This window comes from Cygnus olor, chromosome 9, assembly GCF_009769625.2.
Source record: "Cygnus olor isolate bCygOlo1 chromosome 9, bCygOlo1.pri.v2, whole genome shotgun sequence".
In the NCBI taxonomy this organism is placed as follows: domain Eukaryota; kingdom Metazoa; phylum Chordata; class Aves; order Anseriformes; family Anatidae; genus Cygnus; species Cygnus olor.
This window is the reverse complement of record NC_049177.1, coordinates 3,386,847-3,414,528: the sequence shown is the minus strand read 5'-3', so window position 1 is coordinate 3,414,528 and position 27,682 is coordinate 3,386,847. Positions and strand designations below refer to the sequence as shown.

Here is a 27,682-nt window from a genome sequence, read left to right as displayed (position 1 = left end):
CTAATTCCTGTCAGATTAGATGTCCCCCTTTGTCAGGTTTGTGGTCATTCTGTAGCATAAAGAGACCTTAAGCGAGCCAAGAATTAAAATGTCGGTGTCAGTAATGTCATATCCAAAGTTTTATCACCTCTTCCTGTTTTTTAACAAAAAAGTAATGTTTGTTTTCTTTTAGGAAACCTCTGCCACAGACACTGAAAGCAGGAGAACTAGAAAACATCATCAGTCGTTGTCAGGTCTGCATGAAGAGACTAGTGTAAACAATGGCCTCTCTTGATGGAACGTGAAACTCTGCTTTTATTGCAAAGAATTGCCTAACTTTGAAGAGCTATAATTTATTAAAGTCCAACTGCATCTGGAAAGAAAACTTTAAATTGCCAGTGCAGCGCTGTGGTGAGGTAGGGCAATGGTTTGACTTTTGTCTTTGGCAAATGACAAAGCACTTTGTTGAAGTAAGCTTGTAATGGCAGTCTGCAGGGTCTTCTCCAGAACTGTGTCATCTCTATGCTGCATCTTCACAACAAAATCTGTGGCATTGCCAGATCTTTTAATGAAAGACGTTAATGCTGCCTTGTGTCATGTGCTTTTCAAACCGCAAGACAAACAAAATGCTGTAATATCAGCTTACAGATGTTCAGTGTTCAAAGTAGGTATAATTTAAGATAAAAATCTGGCACTTACGAGAGATAGGGTGGGATAGGAAATATTTTCAGTGCACTTTTAAATACATATTGCTTAATTTAGGGTTGTTTTGGTTTGGGTTTCTTGTCTAATAAAGAAGTATTTCCCCACTTAGCTCACCCTTCCTTGTGCTGGGAAACAGGAATGCAGTCTTTCTGTATCACTGCAATAATAATGGATTTTGACTATCCAGAAAGGGAGCTAAACTGAGCACTGGATAGACACTAGAGAGCTGACATGCACTAGCTGTGTTCTCCAGGGTGACATCAGCTAAGCTCTAATTGTAAGTGTAGGAAAATGTTCTTTAGAATCCATGCTTTTGACACAGATTATGAGATCTTTTAAAGTTCTTGGAAGTTGACAGTATTGGGCCTTTATTATGGTCATATGGTTTTTGTCTCTAGTAAAGAACAGCTATTTAACATATCATAATTTAAGAAATTGATGTAATTTACAATTACTGTATGGTTAAAGAGCTCCCATGGCATTATCAGGTTATCCGACAACCTCCAGGAGGTAATCTGTAATTCATTTTTTAATATTCCATTAAAATTTCCATTTACATATTTATCAGAAATTGTATTTCATTTTTAAATATGTATCACAAACATTTCCTCAAATTTCTTTTATTCCATCCAGTTAAATTCATGCATCCAAAATGGAAATAAGACTGATATTTAAATTGTACCAGTGATCACTGACTTAACATGAGAATCCAACTGTAAATGAACATAAATACTTGAAAAGCACTTTCACTTACTCATATAACTTATGTAAAATTGCAGCTCTGATTTGTTTTTAATATTTGTAACATTGCACTTGCAAGGCTATTTAAAATTGTAATGTTAACATTTAAGATGTTAATATTTTTAATACTTGCACAAATTATCAGAATTCCAGTATTTAGTGTTATAGAAGAAGCCTAATTCATCTGAAGAGTTCTGTAAATCTATCATTTTAAATGTAGGGTCTAGCGATTCATTGAAATAACCAAGATTTCTCATTTAGATCTTTTTTAAGCCACTGATATTTTATATTGTTTCTGTTAAAATACTTGCATTATGTTTGTCTGTTTGAATTTTCAGTGTTAACCTAACTATGAAACGGTTTCATCTGTGTTTCATGTCAGTATCTTCTGATGGAGGTAACTTGAAGATACCATTTACTACGTGAACTGAATGAATATTTTAAAAGTATTGTTAGCCTGAACAGTTACAGTACTTCTGTTTGCAAGGTATAATTGTGAATTTGCAGGTTTTTATGAAGAATCTCTATGCAGATGCACTATTGATAAGAAGGTATTAATGTCAAGTTAATATTCAATCTTCCATTTAAACAAGATTTGGGGATGGAGGTGTTTTCTGTAAGACAATCACTTGATAGATTTTTCCATGAGCTCTGAAGTTTATTTAAGTACTCAAAGATAAAACCTATATCTGTTGCTTGTTAAGATTTTATTTTTTTTTCATTAAAGCTCACTGCAGTCACACAAACACATTGTATACTGTATACAATTAATGACTGTGGAGATGCTTATGTAAAACTTACTAAAATGCAGAAAGTAACTGACATTGAAGCCTGCTAGAAATGTTCAGTAGAGGATAATGTATGAGGAGAAGGGAATGGATTGTGGCCTTAAAGTCAAAGGTAAGTTACAAAGAACCATGTCTCATAGTATAGCACAGAATCATAGAATTGTTTGTGTTGGAAGGGACCTTGAAGATCATCTCGTTCCAAGCCCCCTGATATGCGTCGGGACACCTTTCATGAGAGCAGGTTGCTCAAAGCCCCATCCAGCCTGGCCTTGAACGCTTCCAGAGATGGGTTATCCATAATTTCTCTGGGCAACCTGTTCCAGTGCCTCACCACCCTTGTAGTAATGAATTTCTTCCTAATACCTAATCAACATTTGCTTTCTTCTAGTTTAAAACCATTAATGCTTGTCTTTTTGCTACACTCCTTTATAAAGACTCCCTCCCCATTTTTCCTTTAGGCCCCTTTTAAGTACTGGACGGCCACTGCAAGGTCTCCTGGGAGCCTTATCTTCTCTTCAGTTGGGCTAAACAACCCCAAATCTACCTGCATGAATTTGTAGGAATGGTGCTCCAGCCCTCTGCATTTTTGTGGCCCACCTCTGGACCCACTTGAACAGGTCCATGTCTTTCTTATGGTGGGAGTCCCAGAACTGAACACAGTACTCCAGATAACTGGCAGTTATGTCTTGCTCCCAGTTTTGAATTCTGCTGCTCACATATCGCGTGGCCTTCAACAAGTTACTAAAGAAAAACTTCCGTAAATAGCTTTAGATTTCGAGTGCTCATACTTTGGCTTTCTTTCCAAAACATGAAACACTCAGAACTGCAGGGACATATATCAAGCCCAGCATAATACAAGCTGGACACTGAAAATCAAATAAAAACTTGAAAAAAGTTTATCTTTATTTCTCACTGCAGGTGCAGATCATTTTATTTCTCTATTGTTAATGATTGTTGTGAGAATTACTTAACTCGTGTCTGTAAATAAATTGAGAGCCTTAACTGGAAAGTGCTGAAGAGGTGCAAAGTGTTAATATATTGTACTGAAAGAATGGAAGCATAAGAAATCAGAAATAATGAGAAAACAATAGAAAAAAAAAAGGAGGAAAAGAAACCTTCTGCTAAATACAACCAAATAAAAATATTTTGACTAAGCAAAAGAACTATTTCACTTGTTTTGGTGTTGTTTTTTTGTTTGTTTGTTTGTTTTATAGTTTCTCAGTGCTAATGATCTTTTCCTCTACCTATGCATAATATTAAATATATTAGTGTCATCTGAATGAAAGACATGGCTTTTGTCCTCAGGAAGACCACCTCTCTCTATCCTGTGTAGACTACCCTAGACGTCTAGCAGTTCAGTATAGATATTAGACGTCTAGCATTTTAGTGTAGATATGCAGCTGTATTGCTGCGTGCCCAACCTTTCCTCTTAGGCATATTTCTGCAAGGGATATGGTGATGGGCTGGTCACAGTAGTTTTAATCTGGAACATCTGAGCCATGTTCTTCTACTGCTCACGTTCATAGAATCCTAGAATCATTGAATATCCCAAGTTGGAAGGGGCCCATAAGGATCATTGAGTCCAACTCCTGGCTCCACACAGGTCTACCCCAAAATTCAGATCATATGGCTAAGTGCACAGTCCAAACGCTTCTTAAACTCCAACGGGCGTGGTGCCATGACTATGTCCCTGGGGAGCCTGTTCCAGTCTTATTTTCTAATGGACTCATACTCAAGAAGCACAGAACATGGGTGGCAAGTTGATGTTGACAATAGTATAGGAGAAAAGGGTTGTGAGGACATTAGGGAAAAGCTAGGGCAATGAAGAAGGCTGGTAGGGCCCTTGGTGCTCAGGCACTGGGCCACTCACTCCAGCCCAAGGCCCTGGGCCTTGCCCGAGCCCTCCTGTAGGTTGACATGTAGGGTCACAGGTGAAGGACTGCTTTTCAAGTGTGCTTCAAGGCTTTTTATTTTTTCCTTTTTTATAACACAAAATCCATATTGATAATCTGTAAATCGGATAAAGACTCAAAAAAGTGGTAAAAGCAAGGACCAATATAGATTTCCTGTTAACACCTGCTCAGGCCAACGATTTGTGTTTTAAGGATACATGTTAAATCATGTATCCGGTGACAAACAGCATGTAACTTCCAACGTTATACCACTTTTATTTTTATCTAAAAAGAGATCGTATTTCAGATCACTTGCCTCTGTGAAACAGTGCTTTTGGCATTTGTAAGAACTGAATTAGCAAGCTGCAGACCACGGATCAATAGACACTTCAGTACTTCTGGCATTGCGGCTCATTTTGACCTCTAAAATATAATTGTGACCATTAGTCAAAACATTATGAAAAGCAGAAGCTTTTTTATCCCATTTAAAAATAAATAAATAAATCTGCTTTATATAATAGTATTCTTCATTTTATCTTTCTGGATGGATTTGGAAAATTGCTAAGGAGCTAAGGAAAGAGGAAAAGAGCTGTTTTCAGGCAGGTTCTGTTGAGTGCGAGCCAGTCTCAGGCAGGGGCACCGAATGCGGCCCCCGGCCTGCTGGTACAGCGAGGTGGTGAGGGCAGGGCGCTGCCGTGGTCCCGGCAGGGTGCGAGCAGGGTTCGGGTGTTTTGGGCACAGGGCCACGTGCTTGCTGCACAAGTACTCCACCCGCTGCTGTTGCTGATTAATTCTGTGTGCTGCTAATTACATGAAACGACAGGGCTGCGCGTGCGAAGCTGGGCCAGGGGCAGGAACGGGGGAGGCGCGTGGCGACTTGTTGCCGCCAGCCGGCCGGCCGCCTCTTCTTCAGGAGCCATGCCCTGAAGCGGCTGGCCTCGCGCCTCTCATCGCGCTCTGAGCCACGCGTTCCAGCACTGAGCGCCTAATTAGGGCCTCGTGCCCCCACATTACGGCAGCACGTTAATTAGCCCTTATTAGTAACGCTGCAGGCGCCCCGCAGAACCAGCTCCCCCTGAGGCCTCCGCGCCGCCGCTGCCCTCACTCAAAATGGACGCCGTCGGGCCGCCCCGCGCGTGAGGCCTCAGCGGGAAACGCTTCCGCCCTTTTTTTAACCACGTGACGCGCGGTGCCCGGCCCGGCAGCCCTTACGGGAGCCCGATGGGGTCAATCCTGCCGGGCTTCGCCTCTTACCTGCCGCTGGGCTGAGGGCGCCGCGCGCCGCTTGACGCCCCGCCGTGGGACCGGCCCCGGCCCCGGCCCCGGCCACGGGCCGCGTGGGGGTGAGTGCGGCCCGGCTCCCCCCGCGGCCTCCCCCTGTGGCCTCCGCCCGCCCGGAGACGGGGCCGGGGGTCCTGACCGGCTGCGGCCCGCCCGGCTCGGCCTCGCCAGGGGCTCTGGCTCCTGCCAGCCCCGGGGGGGACGGGGGAATGCGGGGGGTAACGGGGGGAGATGGGGGGACCCCCGCCGGGCACCCGCAGCCTTCCCCGTGCGGCCGCTGAGGGCCCGGGCGGCCTCCCCTGCCCGCCCCGCTTTGTCTCCTCGCGTTTCCGTGAGATGCTGCCCGAGCTCCTCTGTGCTCAGCTGCGTCTGCCCTTCCTGTGTCCTGCTCTCAGACCGTGGTTTTATTTCGTTATTTTTTATTTTGTCGGTCTTAAACGCTTTTATGCTTTTATCTCCTCGTTCTTAGGCACTCTTCTGTTCTCATTCCTCTTCAGAGTTGGTTAATTCCATAAACATCAACTTTACAGCCCTCTTTCTCTGTGATCTTTTATTTTTCAGAATACGTTACTGACACTACCCCAGAAAACCGCATGACTTCTATTTATGCTCCCTTTAAACAATTAAATTTTTATTAACAAGCCTCACTCAGTTATCATCAGTTTTTTCTTGCAGCAATCTCAGTGCTGTTTGCTTTGCCGTTCCCTTGCAAGAAGGGTTAGAAGTTGAGATCGATGTGGAAAAAGAAAACAATTTTCAATGGCAAGAAGTAGACAAGAGAGGCAGGAGTAGGGAGACATGGAGTTGTTACTGAGTCCTTGGCAAGTACCGGGTACAGCTGAGCCTGAACAGTAATATTTTATTCATAAATCATTTATGGGATGATTCTCTGGTGCTGTCTGTTTTTGTGTATTTTATCTTACAGCTGGAAGGCAGTTGTCATGCTGACTTATATACTAAGGTGATGCCAAACTTTAGGGAAGCTGTGGTGTGCAGTAAGCACTGTGGTGGTGCTTGAGAACAAACATTAGAGCTGTGTGGGTGTTTCAGAGTAAGAAAGCAAACAAGCTGTCAAAGACCTTTAGTTACATCTTGTGAGCGGTAACTATTTTGTATGCTGCTGCCAGTAGACATCCTGGGTACTTTAAGGTCTTGAAATTTATTACTGATACTGATGTTATGATTTTTAATACTTTTTTTTACTACTATTGGTCTGGAAATACTTTATTGATCATAGACCCTCTTTGGAAAGGAAAGGCATATTTTTGGGAAGCAGAATTGCTGAAGACTGTGGTCTTTTTTCATGTCACTGGCCGATGGGGCTGACATCTCACAAGAGAGGTGAACATAGCTTGCAAGACCAAAGGGCAGCAACAACAAGAAAAAAACGTGAAATCTACGAGTTATGAAGTGACAGAGCTGCTTGTGCACCTCTTGAGCTACTACAAAGGACATGTATTTTGGAGTGTTTATTGCTAGTGAAAAGGGTCGTTCAAATTCCTGTCGTTTGGTACATACAAACAGTAAGAATTAATACAGATGGATTAAATCAGTGCATAATTTCAGGTATTTTCTTTGTGTTTTTGTGGTGGTGGTTTTTTTTAAGTTTATGCGGAATGGAGACCTTCTCCGTGAGCCCCAGTTCTCTTCGTGTGCTGGAGTGAGTGAGGCTTTGAGATGAGTGAGATTATTTCATTTGATCTGTGGTGATTGGGAGTCTTCAGAATAGCACCGAGGGTCCCAGGATGGATTGCCAAGTGGATCAGACTTTTAATATATTGAATTTGTGCATTTAATACAGTCTGACGGCGACCATATCCTTCTGTGTGCTTATTTCTGTTGTCTGCAGATTACTATTAATTTGGGGTTTGACTGATAAATAGGGGAAGTACTGTTCCTGTGTGACGAGGCCAAGCATTAGTCTAATTATAATTACATGAAATTACATTATAATTCATGAAACTATAAGCTATTGGAGATGCTCTATTCATTCTGTGCCCAGGAAGGTTGATGGGACTAAGGGTAGCTGGCTTGGTTTGGTTCCGTAGGAAGCACACTACCTATATCGAAAAACATGCAAAATCTGCCCTTGTATGTCATGATTGCAACATTAACACTGACACCAAAAAATAGGGTTAGAGGGGCTGACTTTCCTTGGGTGGCTCCCAAGGTGAAGGCCTGAGGGAGGAAGAAGGGCACGTTGTATGAGTTAGCTCGTGGCAGCAGGCTGACAAAGGTGTGCGGCTCTCACACAGGAGGTGTTTTTTTGTGGTCGCAGGCTGGGTGGTGGGCAGCGGGGCTTGTGTGCTGTCTCGCCTGCCACGCAGATGCTCTGCCCTGCAATGTTTTGTTGGCCAAGCTGTGCATGCTCGGCTTGTTAGAGCATGTGCACAGCAACAGACGTGGCCTTGCTGCCCAAAATAGTAAAAGAATGCAGTTGCAATTATAGTGGCAAAAAAATGCTCTTTTGCCAGAATCGATTGCTTCATTTAGGGAGCTACTCCAAGCAGTACCAGCAAAAGATTTCTTGCTAAGGCAAGCTTTGTTTCCTTTGGATTTCCCATGGTAACTGTATTTGCATTTCGTATGTGTGCATGTATGTGTAGAAATATATAATTCTCTTAACCCTACCAGTAAAAGTAACCGTAACCTCAGGCTGAGCTATGGACAGGGCCCCCCAGCTGCTGCCTGGATGAAAAGTTTCTCACATCTGAGTATTCCTTGCAGCTCAGCTTCTGCTGGAACCACTTCCCAGCCTTGCTCTAACTGCGGCTCCAGGTTTAGTTTGTCTAAACCCAAGCCATCGCCATAATCTGAGTGACTATGAGCCATTGACAAGGTCTGCTAACCACTGCCTCAAAGAAAAATTTCTCTCAGCCATGTGAGTCTTCTTTCTAGCCTTTAGTTTCCATCAGTGGCCCCTTTCCAGCCCCTCGTCAAGCGTAGCTCTAGGATTTCTTTTCCTCCCAATCTTAAACTGAATACCCTGCACGCATTTTAAAAAAAGTTATCTTGGTCTGTGTCTTCAATACAGCTCTCCAGCAATTGCCCTATCAATAACCATCACAGCCCAGTTTCTAGGAAATTCTTCCGCTGCTTCCTATGAAATCCCTTTGCTTTCTAAGAAAATGTTTGCGTAAATAAAAGTATTGGTAAACCCTTGTAAGATGTTCATTTACAGAAAATTCAGAAGGGAAATGTTTACTTAATTGCATGTAATTGGTAGCAGGTTATGAACATGCTTGGTCTTCTAGCCAACTTGACAGGTTGTTGATAAGAAACCATGTCCTTACCAATCCTGAAGATCTTACCAATGTTTTTTCTTCTTCTGCCAGCCAGTGCAGGAATAGTGATTTAGAAAAGCAAACAAGCACGACCCACGAGGAGTTCTGCATGCTGTGTACAACTCCAGTTGAGGACCCTCGGGCAGCTTTCGGTGCTGCATGCAGCACCACTTTGTTCCCAGCTCATTGCCCGCTGTGCTCAGCCCCTTGGGACTGAAGTTTCTACATACTTTATTGTGTAGTTTGTTTCTCTAAAAAAGTCTACTCAGGATCTTTTAACACGTGCCCAGGAATCACAGCAGAGAGATTCCTTTAGTTGCTTTCTGTTGGTTTCATGTATTGCTGTTAGAGCTTTTGGTTTTCTTTTGTCAGAATGAGTGGGGCTGCGTTCCCATCGCCAGCTGCCGAGATGGCAGAGATTAATCGCCTTCAGTACGAAATGGAGTACACTGAAGGAATCAGCCAGCGCATGAGGGTCCCAGAAAAACTCAAAGTAGCTCCTCCAAATGCTGACCTTGAGAAGGACATCCCAGAAGGATTCCCAAATGCCAGTGTAACGATGCAGGTTCCAGAGCGGATTGTAGTGGCAGGTATGTCTGCATCTCAATATAAGAAAAATAAGCAAACAATTAAATTAATTCCTCAAATTTCTTATAGGACAATATAAAGAAAAAGCTGTGTAATGCTTTTCCAGTTTTCAGACAGTTGTTACTTCTTAAGTCAAAGTTAATGAGCATCTCAATCTCTGAAAATGCTTCATGAATAATTTTGGTGTAATGTAGCGGAGACGGTTAATGAAGGAATTAGGACCAGAAAGTTGAATTACTGACATTTCATCTTACTAAACCACTTCTGGATTATGGGCGAGAAGATTTAATGGTTATTGATTTATACCTGATTTTTTTAATTATTAAGCTAAAAATTCCTGTTAGAAGTTTGGGGCATGTACTATATATTAGACACTTCTTATTCAAAATGTTTTTTTATTATAATTGGAATGCCCATCATGTTAAGGTTCTGTTTATTATTGGGTGCACTCTCTCAAGAGTTCTCTAGTATTTATGGCTGCAGGCTTTACAGTGAGAGACCTGGAACTGCTGAAGGCCTTACAATTTGCTAAATGTGTGAAGTGTGTATTTTATGCTTTGGAAGAAGGAAATGTTCAAATCACCAGTTAGTTGTATTTGTCTACAGATATGCTTTAATAGGTCTATGTCTAGAGATTAAAAGTGCCCTCACTAATAACAGTTGATGTTGTTCAGGATTACTCAGGACCGTTGTTCTCAGGCATACTGCTCAAACAAGTGTCAGTTAACGTGCTAGATAAGAAAGCTTTAACCGTAGTTTTTAACAAGCAAGATTGTTAAAAAGAAATATTCTTCATTATTTGGCATAGTCTTGAGAAAATCAGCCCTTAGGCCACAGAAATCTTTCTATTGACAACTGATGTTCTTGCAGGTAACAGTGAAGACATCCCACTTTCCAGACCACCAGACCTTGACCTTCTTCAGTCTACTCCATTCAAACCACTGGCATTGAAAACTCCTCCCCGTGTTATTTCTCTTAGTGATCGACCACTAGATTTTTTGGACCTAGAAAAACCTCCACAGCAGGCGTCTCAGAACGAAGAGGCTAGTACTTATTTTGTTCTTTCCCTGGTTGAGAAACTTTCTTCTAAAGCAAAGTGAAAGAACCAGTGATTGCTCCGTAGTAGTGTAGACGTATTTGGTACAAACATAAGCTGGGAAAATACATAATATTTTTATAAGCACTGCAGTTGTTCTAAACTGTGCCTTTTAAGTTCCATATTTCACTGACAGATGACTAGGGGTTGGCAGTCTCAGTAAGCTTACACAGCACTTACAAAATGAAGTCATAATTAGAACTGCTCAAAGTACTTTTAACGAAATAACCCTTTTGATTAAAGAGAAAGCTGCGAGTTTTTTAATTTGCAGGTTATCAGAAAACACACTGAGATTGTTTTGACGTGTATTATTAATCTTTGGTATTCATTGATATATGATATTGCAGCACATAGGATTAGTGAGTTTTAACAAAACTTTGAAAAAGTACTTCAAAGAATGGTATGGTATTGGCATCCAGGTGGATGGCATGTAATTGACATCTTAAGAACTGCGAAATATTTATGAAGTTGCATATTCTGTCTACTTGGAAAACAAAGTAGAAAAGTATTTGCCTCTGGTGAAAGGAAGTAATATTAAGTGTAACAGATTGCTTTCGTACAAATTCAAATCTACATATCAAAGGATGGCAACAAGTTTGGAAGTTGGTTTTACATGTACCTGCATCAGATCCTCTCGTCTGATGTCTTTCTCCTAATCTCTGGGAACCCCATGAAAATATGGCTTTGTATCTGAGGACAGATCTAACTTAAATCTCCAGTGCTAATCCTCCAGTGCTAAGTTATTCAGTCTCTGCTGGAATTCCCTGTCTTTTATCTCCATCTTCCTTCCCTCGTACACAGGTTCGCTCAGTAGGAAGACTGAAAAGAGAACGCTCCATGAGCGAAAACGCCACTCGGCAGAATGGCCAGCTGGCCCGAAATGATTCCCTGTGAGTAGAGCAATGGGGTGCTGGGATGCACTACAGCTTTGTTACATATTTCTTGAGTTTTCATTTTTTTTTCAGTTTATGAAGTGGTGTAGCTTTTTTTTTTCCTGGATTTTCAGGTTATCTGCTCAAAAAAATTGAGTTCTTTGTGCAGTAAAATGTTCCCTGTTCCCACTGGTATTACATAATGGTTTTAATTCATAGGCAAAGGAATATGGGTATCTCCAGTTTTTCTCATAAATATTAGAACAAGTCAATTTTCTTTGGTGTCTATATACTTAATGCATTGGAATCTGTGAATATATATCATAATCTTTTAAGACCAAAATGGCAAGTAGCATTTAAAGTCGGAAACTTCATCTTCTGATACCATCAGAGGTAGCAGTTCTTATGGTGCTTTCTGAAGACGTACATGTCTGTATAGTCTGATTAGACATGATAGTCATTTGATTAATCACTACGTTCTGAGTGATGGCATTCTTCCACCTGCCAGTAATTGTTTTCACAATGTAACACTTAAACTTCGTGTATTGATCAGAACAATTCCTAATACAGCTACCATAAAGAATACTTTTTCCCTTGTTGAAAGGATATGAGAAGTGAGACCAAACAATGGGATTCATCAACACTAGACAAATGTAGACTGTGTAACACAGTATTATTAAATCACCCGAAATTTAATTTGCAGGAAATTGAGGGAAGTAAGTGCAAGACCTACTTAGGATCTATTTATTTTTAGCGTAAAACAGATCAGGTGACTTATGTCCTAGAAATGCCTGTTTTCTTCTATTTACAGCAGGGTTACTAGGAAGTACTAAATGTACATGTATCTATCTACCTGTGGGTTAGTTTGTCTAAAACTGTTGAAATGTACTCTAGTGCTTATTTCAGAGGTTATAACTTTCTTTTTCTTCCTCCAGATCTTCATGGAAATATTGTTGCATATCTTTCTTCTCTTACTTAATCAGTCTTTTAGTCGATACAAGCTTATTGCACATATCTAGGTGCTCAAGTCTACTGAATTATATATGTTCACTGAACTGGCAAAATGAAATTCACGTCCATAAGCTCCTTGATCATCTCAGTCTGCAGATATTACAGAAGCCTACTAAGTGCCCAAGTTCACTTTGATATCGGTCATCCGGTTAAAATATGTTGGGCTGGATGTACTTGTAATTACTCTGCAGGAATGCCTATGTGATAGTCTGCACACAATGCAGGCAGCAATAGACAGTCTTCATGTGGTGGAAGCTGCGTGTGAAAAAATTTACCACTTTGATGCTACCAGCTTTGCTTTTTCAGTCTTTGATGTATTGCTGTTGAAGGACAAACAGATAGCGTATGAATTGCTGCAGTTTCTTGAAATCACTTTATTCTTGCTCTGTTTGTTTACTCTTCTGAAAGTCCCGGGCTGTGATCTGAAAAGCTGTCAGGATCAGCTCTGAATGGATGTATCCAGTCACTATGAGATTTCTCACATTTGAGTTTCTCAAATCCAAAAGTTCTCTAAACCTGCAAAGCTCACCTGTGTGCTTTGCTATATGTAGAATTGCTGGTTTAAAACTGTCTAAATGCTATTTGCTGTCACAATTGCTTAATCTATTAGCAGTCCTTCAAAGAGGCTTAGCAATGCAATACAAACCTGGAATTCTGTAAATATAAAAATGATGTGATCAGTGAACTAAGTAACTTCTACTTGGCATGACTCAGTTTATCAAAAAATCATATCAGTTTATACAAAAGCTAGGAAATTCTGACACATCTGGAGATGAGTTTTCCCTCTCTCAATGCTCATGCTTGTGCCTGCATAATATCTGTCAAGTACAAGTCCTGAAAGCATTTCCATTCTTTTAGGAAAATTATATAAGCTTGAGATTGATCCAGAATCTCTTCTATTTGTTTGTATGAAGAATAACAACTAATATTGAGCCTCCCATATCTGTGCTCTCTACTGGCAATGTGGAAGAATCTGTATTTCTTCACTGTGGCGTTCCACATTTGCCAGCCTGCAGATAACTTATATTTGTAGAACTTCATTTGTCTCTCATCCTCTCAGGCACTTGTTTTCTTATGACAAAAGTTATGTTGTGCCTCCTGTGTAGATCATCTGCTTTGAAATCACTGATTCCTAGCGATTGCTTCTTTTTCTGTCATCATTGCTTCTTTTGACTCAGTGTGATCCAGAAAAAGAAATCACTTTGAACATGCTGTGGCGTTCTCAGTGATGCTCAGTCTGATATTTCTCTCTCACCTGGGCTGAGTCAATCTCCAGGTGGAGAACGTACCTTTGAACCTGGTTAATCCTCAGGAGAATATTCTGTGAATGCATATTATGAAACTACAATGCTCAAGGTGAAACTTGGTTTTCCTGCAGTTGTGTGAGCCATACAAGTCTTTTGTACTTGGTGAGAAAGGTATTTCTTGACTCTTGGTTCTTCACAATGTAGGTCCAGAAGGCGCATATTGCAAATCTAATATTAAAAAAATAAGCAAGCTTAATGGAAATAAAATAGTGGTGACTCTAGAAACAAAACTAATAATGTAGCATTCAGTTTTAGCTGTAGAAGCTGCTTGGAGAAGCTGCCGGTGTGGAAGTGCTACTGAGTGGTTCAAAATAAGAAATACAAGCAAACCAACCTGGTTGGTACAAATGCTACCTCAGATGGTAGTGATTATCACTTAGTTTGTAGACTGCTATTTCTTCTAGAGGTTCCTGGTAAATATGATGCATTTATTCTAAGATGAATTTCCTTGTTGATAAATTAGACCATTGAAATAGAGAAATTATACTACAAATGTATTGTTTGCACTGCAGAAAACTTACGTGTGCAACTATTATATCTCATTCATATCACTTCAAAATTTCTGTCATATCCCTGAGAAATGTTTTTTTCACTGTTTTTACAAATGTGCAAGAAACCAGCTGCTCCTGCAGTTCTTATTTTGAGTGGTGTTGGCTGAAAGCATTAGCTTTGTTCTAATTGCCATAGTGGTATAATGCTGCATCATCAAAACTAGCTTGACTTGTAAGTTCATGTCATGTCCAGGCAGTTTATTTCTACAATAATGAATATTATAGTGATCTAATTTGAGAAAGATTATCTCTTTATTCCAATGTTTGAGTCTGATTTGCAGCTTCATAGGAAGAACAGTTCACATTTTACAGCCAATTTCAAATTACTTCAAATATTTAATTTCTATTAAAAAAAAAATGTTGCTTGTTTTTCTTACCTCCTTGATTCAAATTTCTGATAGACATGGTAGGCTGTTAAGATGCTGTGGTGAGGTTCCCATTGAAAAGGCATATGGAGTACTGTCACTTAAAACCTTTATCTGAATAGGAGTATAATACTCCAGTTTTAATCTAGGACACTGATGTTCTCAGACAAAATGTTCAGATGTACTCTGTGAAATTCCAGTGTCCGACCTTAGAAGTGACAAAATGTTTTATATTAGCTTGTCAGACTGAAGCAAAGAAGTTGGCTGGGCTACTTATTGTGTTCTCCACATGGTACAGATAGGTTTTTGTTTTTTTTTTTTGCCTGTTGTCATCCATTTGCATGCAGAGACTCTTCCAAGAATTTGTTGGGAGTTAGAGATAGTAATTCTCAAATGCTTTTTTAAAAAAAAATGAGACTAACAAGTAGGCACCTGCTTGCACAATAACTATCTACATGTGTAGCAATAATAATCTCTCTAAATTTTATTCCCTCTATTTATAAAGGATGCTTACTTAAGAGATTACAATTATTATTCAAGGTGTCACAGATCAGATACTGTCCCAAGAAATAAAATGCCACGGTTCCAGTCACCTCTTTCGACTAAGGATTGCACGTAAGCCTACATGTTACCTGGTATAAGAAAATCAAGAGTGTGTTTAATCATGTAGTTCTCTGCATTACTAATTTTCTGACTAAGATTAATTTAGAATATAAAATTTGAAACAGGCTTTGCTACACTGAATGTGTGGTTTCTAATTTTGTTGCAGGCTTCCTCAAACTTTGCCAAATCATTTTCCTGTGTAAGAAACATAGGAAAAAGTAAATGGTGGTAGAAGGAAAGGGAGAGCTTCAATTAACAACTGATTTTTTTTTAAAAAAAAAAAAAGCTTTAGTCTGTTTGATTCTTTGTTCTTTGGCTGTTTATGATTAGCTGGAGAAATTAAGCTTTTAGTTGGTCATTGTTAGCCTATGTTGGATGTAAAGATTCTACTTTGAATCAGAAGTCAAAACCACCAAGACTGCATTGAAAAGGGGAGAACAGGTAATTTTTTCTCTTCTCCTGCCTTTCCCTTAGAGAAAGGGGAAGCTCTTTTTCCCTAGAGTGTTGGATTTCATAGTTTGAGAAATTCTGAAATAAACCCTGCATATATCTCAAATATTTTGAGAAAGCTTTGGGGAGGTTCCTGCGAAGCTAGAAACTCTGCATGTAGTAGGATGTTATTGAGCTCCTCCATAGTAATTTCTGTAACTCTAAGTTGTTTGTTTTAGTTACAAATTCTACTTTTTTTAAGCCAGAAAGTGTTGAGACAATAACCAGCTGTAGCTGCATATAAGAATTATTTTCAGAAAATTTGAACAAAATGATATTGAAGACTAAGATCATTTGGCTATCAATGAAAGAGAGCAGGGGAATAGCTACAATCTCTAATGATAAGTAGTCATGTTAAATGTTAGAGAATTATTCTTATGTTATCTTGGCTGACTTGTATATCAGGTATTTGCTTCATAACATTGCTTCTCCGTGGTCTCTGATGTAGTTCAAAGGACTACCACATGCTTACAGATGAACAATTTTGAATCCTGAAAAAGAAACATAGAAGAATTTGGCCTCTATTTTTTCCCCCCATATTCCCTAATCCTGAGGTTTGAGCCCTTCATATAATTATTCTTATGAGATTATAATAATAATGTTTCCCACATGTAACTTTCTTGTAGAGAATTTTGTGCAGTTCTAGTTCAATAGGTGTTTTTTGTTTATTTTTCAATATCTACACAAACTTTATGAATGCCATTGCTGTGGTTATTCACAGTAATAGCATTCTGGACAACAGGAATTCTACAGTATCTTATTTTGCAATATTTTTAAGATGTTATTGAGCCTAATATCTGAGATGATGAACAAGAAAAAATACTGTAATATAAAAACATAATATGAACTCAAGCCTTCAGCTCTTTCCTCCTTTCCTCAAGCTAGTAAATCCATACGTGAATAGAAAGTCTCATTAATTCACTTTAGTGGCAGAATTTCCATGCTTCAGGAGATTTTTCTAGGGAATATTGGAATTTCCAGTACAATTGTAGAGTAAAACTTGTGGCTATGACCACTACTATTAATGGCAAAATAAGTCATTTTAAATATAAAAAAAAATAAATTCTGCAATTCTTACAGGAAATATGAAATATGTAAAGAAGTGAAGTAGATGCTTATTGATTTCTCATTCTCCTCTTTTCCTTTCTTTTGGTCAAGCTTACTCGACAGCAACAAGAAAAGATATTTGTGTTTTAACTGATTAATAATGACCAATATCAGTCAAGCACCAGCCACTTCTGTCTTTGCATGTCTCTTGAAGCGTAAGATATCTCTGACTCCTTTGTGGTTGAAGTGACATCTGTGTAACATGTTTTGAATCTCTTTTCCATTGAATTTTCTTTCTTACTCGGTTCAGATTGTTGTGCCAGCCAGTTGCAAAGCAGCCCCATTCAAAACAGAGTATCTATAGAGCTATGACCTATCTAGAAATTATCCACATATCAAGTCTACTTCCAGGTACTCTGCTGGTAGTGCTTAATTTCATAAAAATGCCAACAAGAGTGGAAAGATGGGCATTATAACTCTATAAACTGTCGGGGCAAAGTACAAGTGGCAAGGTAAAGGGATTATGTTGAATTAAGGATGCTAATCTTGGAATAAAAACTATCCCAAGATTTAAAGGGTACAGTGAACTCATGCTTTGTCTTGCATTTATATGTTAATACTAATGATTAAGCTAACAAATGACTTCCTCTTAAAGTATCTCATTTTAAATTAAAAACTCCTGATTTAAAAAAAAAAAAAAAACACCTTGATGTGTGAAGGACAGTGTGGATAATGTCAGGTAGAAAATGAGCACATCAAATGCAGTTTATCAAAATTCATTTATTTCTGTTAGGTTTGTGTAGTCCTGTAAACCAAAATGCTCGTGCTTGTATTTCAATCCTTTGTATTTTTATTTTTTTAAGTATTGTTATTCATCATGGCCAAAACCTCAGATCATGTAAGTTGTTATCACTGGGATTTGAATTCTGTGCCCCTTTTTTATTGATTTCTAGCAGTTGTCTTTAAACTGTTCACATGTAAATCAAAATTCTCTTTACTCACAGCAAAAAGAAAAAAAATGTTATTCTGTGTGAGATTCTCCTTACTGAAAAAGCTTGTGTTTTGAAAAGAGATTATAGGTAGGATTTTTTTTTAAATGCCTGTGCTTTTAAAAACGTTTCTCATTGATGTCAGTGAGGACTTCACTACGGACTTCGACAGGTACAGACTTATCTGGGCAAGGACTTCATACAACTACCCTGTATAACAGTTTTAAACTGCTGATATAAACATAGCTCATGATCCCTGTGCTACTGGATTTGGGGATGTCAGCTTATAATGGGAGAAGGGTAAACCAAAAACAAGCGATAAACGTTTTGGAATGGGGACTATCTGAAAAGTTTTTTGATTTAAAAATCTGACTGTAGTATTTCTCTCTTCATTTACTATGCTTGTATGAACAGTGTGACACCATCACTGCAACAGGCTCGTGTCTGTCCTCCCAATATGTTACCTGAAGATGGAACTAATCTTTACTCTGCTCGTGGCATTTTGTCGTTTATCCAGTCTTCCACTCGTAGGGCTTACCAGCAGGTCTTGGATGTGCTGGATGAAAATCGCAGGTGATTGGTTGTCACTGGTTCTGCCAGCTTCTGCTGCTTCTTTTTTTTTCCCTTCTTTTTAGTGGAGTGTGGCTTCTGTTCATAAAACAATGAGATGAAATTATTTGCTTTTGCTTTCCTTTGCTTTCACTATTCATAAGCAATTTAATTGTCCAAAATTCACATTTCAAAGTGCTTCTGTTTCAGTCAAACATTAAGATTTCCTTCCAAGTAAAAATAGAAATAGGAAATGTTAATTTGTGACTGCAAGAGATTTCGCTGTTCCCAGATTGTCAGCATTTGCTGCAATTAATACTTGATCCTAAAACTGCACGTTTATTAGCCTTGCCTACTGCTTTTCTGTTGGTGAGTAATGGTGCAAATCAATAAGATTGGGGTGATGTTGCCATAAATCGTTAAAAGAAATGTGCAGAAACTAGGTAGAATATTATGCAAGACATTGTAGATGCTGCTTGTAATAACGTGTCAAGACATTAGACTGTGTCAGTTTAGTGAATAGTACCTCTTGTTGATATGTGACTGATGGTGACCACTTCACCCAATGTTGTGAGCAAAAAAGGCAATATATACTTGCTCCTCTGATTAATTGTCTTTGTTCTTATGGGTAAGCTTATACTTTGAGAGGTAATGAGCCAAAACAAGCCTTGTTGTGAGCATTAGGAGAATGTCATTTTTAACACTGCAGAAGCATTTATAAAAAGAGTGAAAACAAGGTTAATTCATGAAAAGCAATTTTCGTTTCAGTAGCATGCTAACACAGAGGTTCAGGAAAGAACTGCACACAGTCTGTAGTTCTTGCTGAGAGGTGGACTTGAAGAAGGGTTGGAAGGAGCTGCTCGTTCCTCCTGCAGTCCTTCAGTATGGCCTGTGCTAGGAAGTTCTTTCCAAATCCCAGTCTGCCTCTGGTTGCTAACATACCAGCAGCACTCCTAATATTTTGTGATGTGAAGTTAAAGGGTTTGTTTTCCAGTTCTTTTGGTAAGAAAGTGTAACTATCAAGCCAATCTTATTGAGAAGTTTTAGCAGTTACTTTCCAAACTGGCACCTCATGTAGCTCACCATGCCTGCTGACATGACAGTATATAAATTCCCATATTGTTGTTCATGCAGAACTCCAGCCTTGCTGGCCTTTATACCCTTAATCTGGGACTTAAAGAAATTAAAAATAATATATCTATATATCCAAAAAAAAAAAAACACCCAAAAGAAATGCTTAGTTCTCCTTGAACTTGACTTGGGTGCTTAACCCCCTCTTATTTCTATGAAAGAGCAAGCTGTAGTACTGTCCACAGTTGGATAATTTTGTTTTTTTTAATCATCAATATTAAAAGATCAGATGGAATAATAAGTTCTTTATTTTTATTTTTACAAAATTAAAGCTCCTAGATAAGGAGGGATTCAACTGTTGTTGAATAACAGTACTGTATATTGTGCCAAAAGTCTTTGTTAAAATTGACTGAAATTCTAGCCCTTTCCCCAGTCTGCAGTGAAGCTAGTGGGATTTATTCCTGGCTTCCATTGGGCATGTTCTTGCCCACATTTTCTTGGATACACATTCATACATAGCCTTTCATCTTACCTTAGTTACCAGAAAAATTCTAGGGTTCTGAATACTTCAAAAGCTGCATCATTCTTCCGGGCTTGGGGTCATTTTTGATGTATACTTAACTAAACTTCCTAGAAGAAACAGGAAACTGGTGCTATTCACTTACGAACTAATGTTGCCAAAATAATGAACTAATCAATAAGGTAAAAGTGTATTCTTTGTGTGGGGTGTTTAGATACCCACCGTTATTCTACAGCTGGCGTAGGAATGTGAAATTTGGATGATCCACTTGCATGGTTGCAAAATATTGTTCATTTTAAATTGTTTGAAACTGCACTCTGTTGTTTTGCTCTATATAATGTGCTTTCTATCTCAAAACGTTATCTATTTTAAATGTTATGCTTATTACTAGAAGAGATCTTTTTATTAAAATGAGCAAGATCTGACTTGTATTATTCACTAGACATAGTTTTCACTTGTTTCATGACTTGCTTTTTTTCAAAAAACTTTCAAAATTAGCTTCAAATCTACTAAAACTGCTAACGGTAGGTGCTGGTTATTCTGCTGCAGATGATGAATTATGCCTGGTTTCATTGGCATTGCTGGCATGATAGGTTAATCAAATGGGCAACAACCTAATGATCACTGTTTATGCTGTCTGTTTACTCTTGCATTTCCTTCAGCTTGGACAAGGATAATAGGTCAGTTTTGCTTCCCAGTTCTAACCCTCTTTCCATTTCAATTTCTATCAAATGACTGTAGGGCCAAACACTGGTCTTTAGAAGACTGATCTTACATGCTTTAAGCAATGAATAAAAACTGTATTTAAGGATTTTTGTAATGTCTTAAATGCAGGTAAAAAGACATTTTCATATGAGAATAAAGTTGTCTTAATATCTGTACTTTATCTGAACTATTTTTTACCTCTTAGACCAATAACTTTTTATTAAGGAAGAAAAAAGTATGGAAGTTCATTGCTGTCCCCTTTCTTCAGGATAGTCCTTCCTAAAAAGCCACAACCCTCCCTAAGTGCTAATCTTCACCCACATAATCATTTTCTGAGGTGTTGCAAGATCATGTTTTATATTGAGGGTGTTAATGATGTTTTTCATGGCAGAAGTAAAATAAGATGTGAGTTAAGACCATAGAAGTTAGTACACATGACTTTGGATGAGGGTAACGTAGTTCAGAAGCAAATGAAATGGTCTGCAGATGTGAAGGAGCCTGGGAGAAACACAAACCTACTGCTTTGTTAGGTAACTGTAGTGCTGAGGCAAGGAGGGAGAGCAGTTTTACCTAGTCACTGATTGCTCTGTGCCCAAATCCATTCTGTACTTCAGAAGCTGAGCTTCTTACCCAGTTCACATCTGGATCACATCCATAAAGTCCTAGGTCCTGTTCTTACGGTCATTCTGAGATTTCCAGAGAAGTTGAAATGCACAGTGAGCAGTCAACATAGCTGCTGCCCCTACTGAACAAAGAATGTGCTGGCCTCAGTCTCACGTGTGCAAGTGATGTAAGCTGGACACAGGTACCTAGATTATCCACACCTCTTGTTTTCCTCCCAGACCCGTTTCTGATTGCATCGTTCCCAAGGTATTTCCACTGCATACTCTGCTCTAAGCAGAGGAAGATAAACCAGATTCATTTGGTCATTGTGTTATTACCTGTTCTCCCACTGTTATTAAAGTGTATTACTGTTCATTCCATTCATTTTTAGGCTGCAATTATATTTGCAGTTAAATAGTTAAGTGCTGAGTATACATGGGTTAAGGCTGCTTCTGATCATGTGTAATGTTTAGGATGGAATGGACAGAAGTAGCCAGAAAACAAAGTTTTAATATACTCCTTTTCAGAAGGTCATGTATTTAATAGCTTGACTATATTTGTGCATACTGTATTTACCTAAAAACTTGCTGCTGATTTTGGGCTAAGGTGACCTCAGTTAAGAGGTCACTGTTATCTAGATAGTAAATTTTTTGTCGATATTTGAAACTGAGCAAGTAGAAAGGGTGGGTGAGGCAGGAGAATATTCTGGTGAACCTTTTGGGTGCACCTGTAAAGAAATAAAAATGTGAACTGCAGAGAAAAGGAGGAAGCCATGTGCAGCTGTTTAACTGAGCCTGGCTGTGTTGGGAAGTGTAATTAAAGGCTTGTCTTTAGTTTAGATCAAGTTTCCGATTTGGACAGAACCCGCAGTACCCTAGTTTTGTTCTTTGCTGCAGCACTCAGTCACCTCCAGACCTGTGGCTTTTTTTGGTAAAGGCAGCGTAGGTTGGTTAGTATCAATTAGTTCTACAACATCTCTGAAACCTGAAGTTTACCACAGAGGCCAAGAGTTGAGAGAACATTTAAGATCTGTTGTTCTCATGACACAAAGTTCAAATGTTGCTGTCCTGTGTTAGATAGCGTGGGATATGCTGACAAGCTGCTGTTGGCATATCTGCCAATTACAGGTGGCTCTGGTCACAGAGAAACTCTGTGACCTGTTCCATAGCTGCTTTTTGCTGAATTCCTTGTGTTGTCTCCAAGTATTAAGTTACAGCCTCTGACAGACAGGACTTCAAAATAGCTGAGTTATTTCTCTCATTAGAAAATAGGAATACCAATTTTGATAATTTTTTTTGAAAGACCTTGTTTGGGTAAGAATATTCTTTTGTGTTGGGAATGTTTTCTTGTTTTGTGAAATATATCATGCTGGCTTCTGTGCTAGACAGGAAAACATGATGGTATGCAATGGGACTTTGTTTTTAACTTCACAGATGTATATACATCTTCTGTAACTGGAATGCTTTGCTCTTTAGAGCAGGACCTCATCCCAGTATGTCTTGCACTGGGTAGCAGAGTTTGCTAAGGTTTCACTTAACGATTCAGGGTCTAGGAACAAGTGGTTGTGGTATTTTTGCACAGTGCTTGCTCATTTTCAGGTCAGGCCACAGTGTTCTCCCAGCCACCTCAGCACCAAGCCTCTGCCTCCAACCCATAAAAGCCTTCATCTCTAGAGTCTCTTTTTGTTGTCTTTAATTTTAGAGGCTGGAGTATATGTGGGTTCAGTGTACAGCACAAATACCTGCTGTTGGCATTGGGAACATGGGAGAAATCGTTCAACAGCCTGAAATCTTTTTTTCAGTTTGTTACCTAGCATAGCTGTGGAACACTGCCTCCTTACCAGAGGCACTGAAATGCACAGTGTTGTCTTTGTCAGAAGGTACTGCTTGTGTTCGTGTGCTCTGTACACTGGGACATGGCAACTTCTTCCTGACAGGCTGGTGCGTATATAGTTGCAGCGACTTAAAAAGCTCTAACCTTTTCTTCTCTGCTGAAGAGAGAAAAGGAGGGGGGAAAAATTGAAAGAGCGGTACTTAAAGGGAATACATAGCATCTACTTGAAGCTTTTAGTCACTTCTTCCTGGAACGATCTGCCTCTCCTTTATAAATGGTCCTTACGCTACTAGCCCAGGTTTTCTGAATTATATTTAGCATAGATGAATAAAGAAAAGACAAAAACTTCTCTTAGAGAGAGGAGAGGATGACTAAAAAAGCTTTTATAAGCCTGGAAGGCATGTGCTATGAGGAGAGGCTGAGGACTCCTGGCTATTCTGGTTTTGAGAGAAGAAGGCTGAGAGGCCATCTCACTGCTCTCTGCCTTCCCCTGAGGAGGGGGACTGGAGGGGGACGTGCGGGTCTCTGCTCCCTGTCACCACAGACAGGACACGTGGCAAGGCACAAAGCTGTATCAGGACATTCAGGTGGGCACTAGGGACGGTTGCTGAGTGTGGCCTAACACCGGAACAGGCTTCCTAGTGAGGAGGCTGATACCCCAGGCCTGCCAGTGTTTGAGGCATTTGGCTAGTGCCCTCAGTAATATGCTTTAACTTCTGGTCAGCCTGAAGTGGTCAGGCGGTTGAACTCAAAATATGTAGGTCCCAACCAAGCTATTCTGTTCTATAAGTGTGTAGATAACTTTTTTCCTGGGATTTTGTATTTTTGGGGAGACTTTTTTAAATATGAAGTCTTCCATTGTTACTTTTACAAGGTTGATAACCTCCTCCCAAACCTCTGTTCCAATCTTCCACAAATGAAGCTGTACCTTCAGAAACTTACCTATGGATCCTAGCTGCATACACTTTTAGTGTTAATTAAATCTGAATGAAAGAAATATGAAAGTGCAATTCACAATAAAATATACAGGTATTATATTGTGGTGAAGTATTATATGATATAAGTGGAAGTATTTTGATGTTCTTTTGTTCTGTGTGTTTTACTTCTTATCTCTGTTCGTCGTTTCCTGTTTCCATCTCGTGCTTTCTATCTACAAAAACCTGCTGTAGGCCAGTGTTACGTGGTGGGTCAGCTGCTACCACTTCCTCTAACCCTCATCATGACAACACCAGGTAAAGAGTATTTTCTTGTTAGTCATGACCCACTAGTTTAGATTTTAAAATTCAGATTTCCATTCCTCTATTTCTGAGTGTTCCGATGTTTTATAAATAATGCTCATTTATATCCTCCCCCTCAGCTCTTGAGGTATTTCAGGCCCTTGTTCCTTACCCATCCAAGTCACTTGCAAGACCTCACTTACATAGTGGATACAATGTGCTGCTGAATTTCAGACTCAAATGCATGTGCAGTTGGAGGCTTTTAAATTTCATTAGCAATATCCTTTGAGTATTTCCTAATTAGTAGTAGTTGAGTTTCATTTGGAATTGTTTGAAAATTGGTAGAGCAGCAGTGATGTTCTGTGACTTAATATTAAATTTTTGTGACCTGGGAGGGAGACATGCTCATCTGTTGAAATGATGAGCCTCTTCTCTTTTTCCCAAGAGATGCTGGGGGACAGCTATGCTGTGGGTAGGATCTCCTAATTTCTTTCTTTTTTTTACCTTCTACAAGTTTAAAAAAAAAGGCTATGAAAGACCATCCTCAGAAAATTCTTTTTCTTTGAAAGAACCCATGGTAGAAAATGAAACTTGATTTTTTTGTGCAGAGCTTTAGGCTTTTTTTAAGAGTAGGAATGTTTGTATTGTTTTATCAAGAACTTAAGTTTATTTTAAAGACTTGTTAATAGCAATGTGAGCTTCACAGAACTAAGCAAATAACAAGTTTCAGTCTTTTTAATAGTGCCTAAACTGAAAGAATGATAAGTAGTAAACAAACTATATTGAAATGAATGTTTAGTCTCCTTAGAATATTAAAAAATAGCCTTAATGAGAATTTTTTTCTAACATAGTTACCAAAACTTTTGTCTCATATCATGTTTTTAAAACAGTTTTGACTTCGACAGACTGTTGCTTAAATATTTCTTTACTAAAACCTGTTTTTATCCTGATTTTACCTAGCGAAGTGTTCCCTTTACCTGTTTAACCTTCAACCCCCAAAAAACACAGATTAAAAACTAATTTCCTCTATGCAGTGTTGCTCAAGGATCTCATTGTTTCTTAAGTCCAGACTAATGCAATTGTCATTTAGAAACAACAACTCTTACTCAGAAGCAATATATTACTGAACAATGGGGCAGGAAAACTTTTGACAGATGGGGGGGAGGGGGGAGAGATCATGCATGGGCTAAGGGCATTCTATAGACATCTGCTAAAAATGATGGAAGAACATGTGGTACAAAAATAGGATCTGAATTTAAGTGCATTCTGTGAGCTTAAGGAATTCTGCTTGTATTCAAATGTTGGTCAAAGTTAACCAATAACTGTGTCATTAAATGGTAAATGTTCTTTTAGGTGTCTTGTATTTTCAATTTGGTAGCTTTGACATGTATTTTGTTCAATATCCTCAGCTGTTTACAGCAGGTGTTCATGTGTCCTGATGAGAAAGCAGGTTAAGTCAAAGGGAATTAATGTTGGAAACAGGGACTTTAAGATAGGAAGAGAGAAACTCAGTGGTAGGTATGGCATCAGGAGTTTATCTGTTGGTTGTTGGAAAAAAATCTAGGTAAGACGTAGCATTTGGATGATCAAAACGCATACTTTATGTAGATTTTTTTCCCCCTCCCAACTAATAAATGTGCTGTATTGAAATAACTTGCCCATGGAGTTAGAATAATGTTTTCTCTGAATCACTGCATCGAGAAAATTGAGAGGAGTTCTGAGAACAGCCTTCTTTCTGATGTATACTGAGTTCAGCAAGCACTGACTACCTAATTCTTCATTTGCAAGGTTCTCTGTCTTTCACCTAAAATGCTAAGGTTATTGTGACTGAGATCATTAATTTCTGTAGGTGTTCTTGTGGGATATTTGAAGAGGTACTGAGCATAAGACACCCAGTTCTTGCCAAATCTTCATTTGGTTGGTTCAAATCCATTGCAACTTTGGTATTTTAGCTTGGGCAATTTTCAGCATTCACTACTCTAGTTGAATAACTAGAAGTAGTATTTGGAGACACCAAGTGACAGCAAGAAGTCTATGTGGAGAATCTTCAAAAATATTTAAATGTGGAGAACAATACACTCAGGTTCAGTCAAGTACCCATTTCATATGTCTTTGTGCTTTATTCATTTAGGATCCAATTGAATTATACAACTCTGTAAAAGCTAAAAAGTTTTATAGTTCTTTGGCCTATCACCAGCAAAAAGTATATCAACTAGAATGTTCATAAAATACAGTACTTGCTAATCTTATTATGGACTAAGCAATCTCTTTAACCTGATAGATACGGTCTTTCCAACATGGATACAACGCTTGAGGGAACACCAGATGACATGACTGTTGTAGATGCTGCTTCCTTAAGAAGACAGGTATGTAAAGCATAGTCATTGATAATACTAACAAAAATCTGTAATGGTAAAATGGGGAAGCAGGTTGTCTTTTGTAATATAATGGTATGGCTGTAAAGGTAGGGTAGCCATGTAACAAGTACGGTGAGGAATCCTCTCTGTAGCCCTGCTGGACTGCCTTCACAAATCTGTATTGGTCTCGCAATCTGGAGAGCCCAATTCCGTTGACCCCCCCTACTTATTAGGGACAGCAAGGTCTGGTCACTAGTAGTTGAAGATAGTCACATTGTCAATTGTTTAAAATCCATCCAATTATGATATTAATATTACATGCTTATTCAGAAGCTTCTAGAAAGTCTGGCAACTTTAAAGTATTAAAAGCTTTTATTTATTTCTAGATAATCAAACTTAATCGGCGTCTACAACTTCTGGAAGAAGAAAACAAAGAGCGTGCTAAGAGGGAAATGATAATGTACTCAATTACTGTAGCTTTCTGGCTACTCAATAGTTGGCTTTGGTTTCGGCGCTAGACACAGCTCTCCCAGAAAACTTAGTAGTTGAAAATACAAACAAAATTTGCAAAATTATTTGTTTCTGTTTCTGAATTGTATGCTGTTTTATAATTCATACACTGGAAACTACCACCACAGAAAAAGGCTGTAGAATTGCAGTGTTAAAGGGACACCTTGTTGTTCAGTTATACTGTATTTAATAGATTTGCATTGCAGATACTTGCAGTATCCTCCTTTGCATGCTTCAATGTAAATATGCATCAGCTGATTTTGAGATGAAGTTTGCTTCATGCAATGTAAGGGCAGTGACCTACAGGAATAATCACTGGATGTTTTCTTGTGGTGGGAAGAGAAGAAATGGAATGGGTTTGGGGGAAAAAAATCAAAACAAAGAAATAAAAAGTAGTTATTGTTTAATTGCATCTAACAACAGAACATTATTGCACTAGTTTTCCTTTAGTCTGCCTAGTTTCAGAGGTGTGCCATATTCAAGGAGTATGTGTCCTGTTTCATGAGTGTGTTCCTTGTTTAAGCACATGTTCAGGTCAAATAATAAAAGGTGGTCTTTGCTAACATGCAGACTGTCCAGAGGTGTGTAATATGTATTTTTTTATTTTAGCTTTAATTTTACAGATGTTTTCTATAAAATACATTTTTAAGCAAGTCAGTCTGTGAGTGAACAGAAGATTGAGTACAAGATACCAATGTAGTGTATTTAATAAAAACAAACAAACAAAAA

General features: G+C 38.9%; 2 protein-coding genes across 14 annotated transcripts in view; both read left to right on the top strand.

The window, feature by feature from the left end:
• Positions 1–3,364, top strand: part of COL4A3 (collagen type IV alpha 3 chain) — a 67,727-nt gene extending 64,363 nt beyond the window's left edge. For all 3 annotated transcript variants that reach the window (XM_040567385.1, XM_040567384.1, XM_040567386.1), the window contains one exon: positions 173–3,364. In XM_040567385.1, the coding sequence (XP_040423319.1) occupies positions 173–257 (85 nt within the window). In that variant the 3' untranslated portion in view covers positions 258–3,364. The remainder of the gene's footprint in view (positions 1–172) is intronic.
• A 1,903-nt stretch (positions 3,365–5,267) lies between these two features.
• On the top strand, positions 5,268–27,682 carry MFF (mitochondrial fission factor). Of its 11 annotated transcripts, none has more exons than XM_040567387.1 (10): positions 5,268–5,448; positions 9,043–9,260; positions 10,129–10,301; positions 11,156–11,244; positions 15,001–15,075; positions 18,003–18,161; positions 20,391–20,408; positions 24,039–24,101; positions 26,368–26,452; positions 26,830–27,682. In XM_040567387.1, the coding sequence occupies exons 2-10, from the start codon at positions 9,044–9,046 to the stop codon at positions 26,959–26,961; spliced, it is 1,011 nt and encodes a 336-aa protein (XP_040423321.1). In that variant the 5' UTR covers positions 5,268–5,448; position 9,043; the 3' UTR covers positions 26,962–27,682. The 11 variants fall into 11 exon arrangements, with proteins under 11 accessions (XP_040423321.1, XP_040423326.1, XP_040423324.1 ...); XM_040567388.1 differs by lacking the exon at positions 5,268–5,448 and adding an exon at positions 6,188–6,207; XM_040567390.1 differs by lacking the exon at positions 15,001–15,075 and having other exon boundaries at positions 5,270–5,448.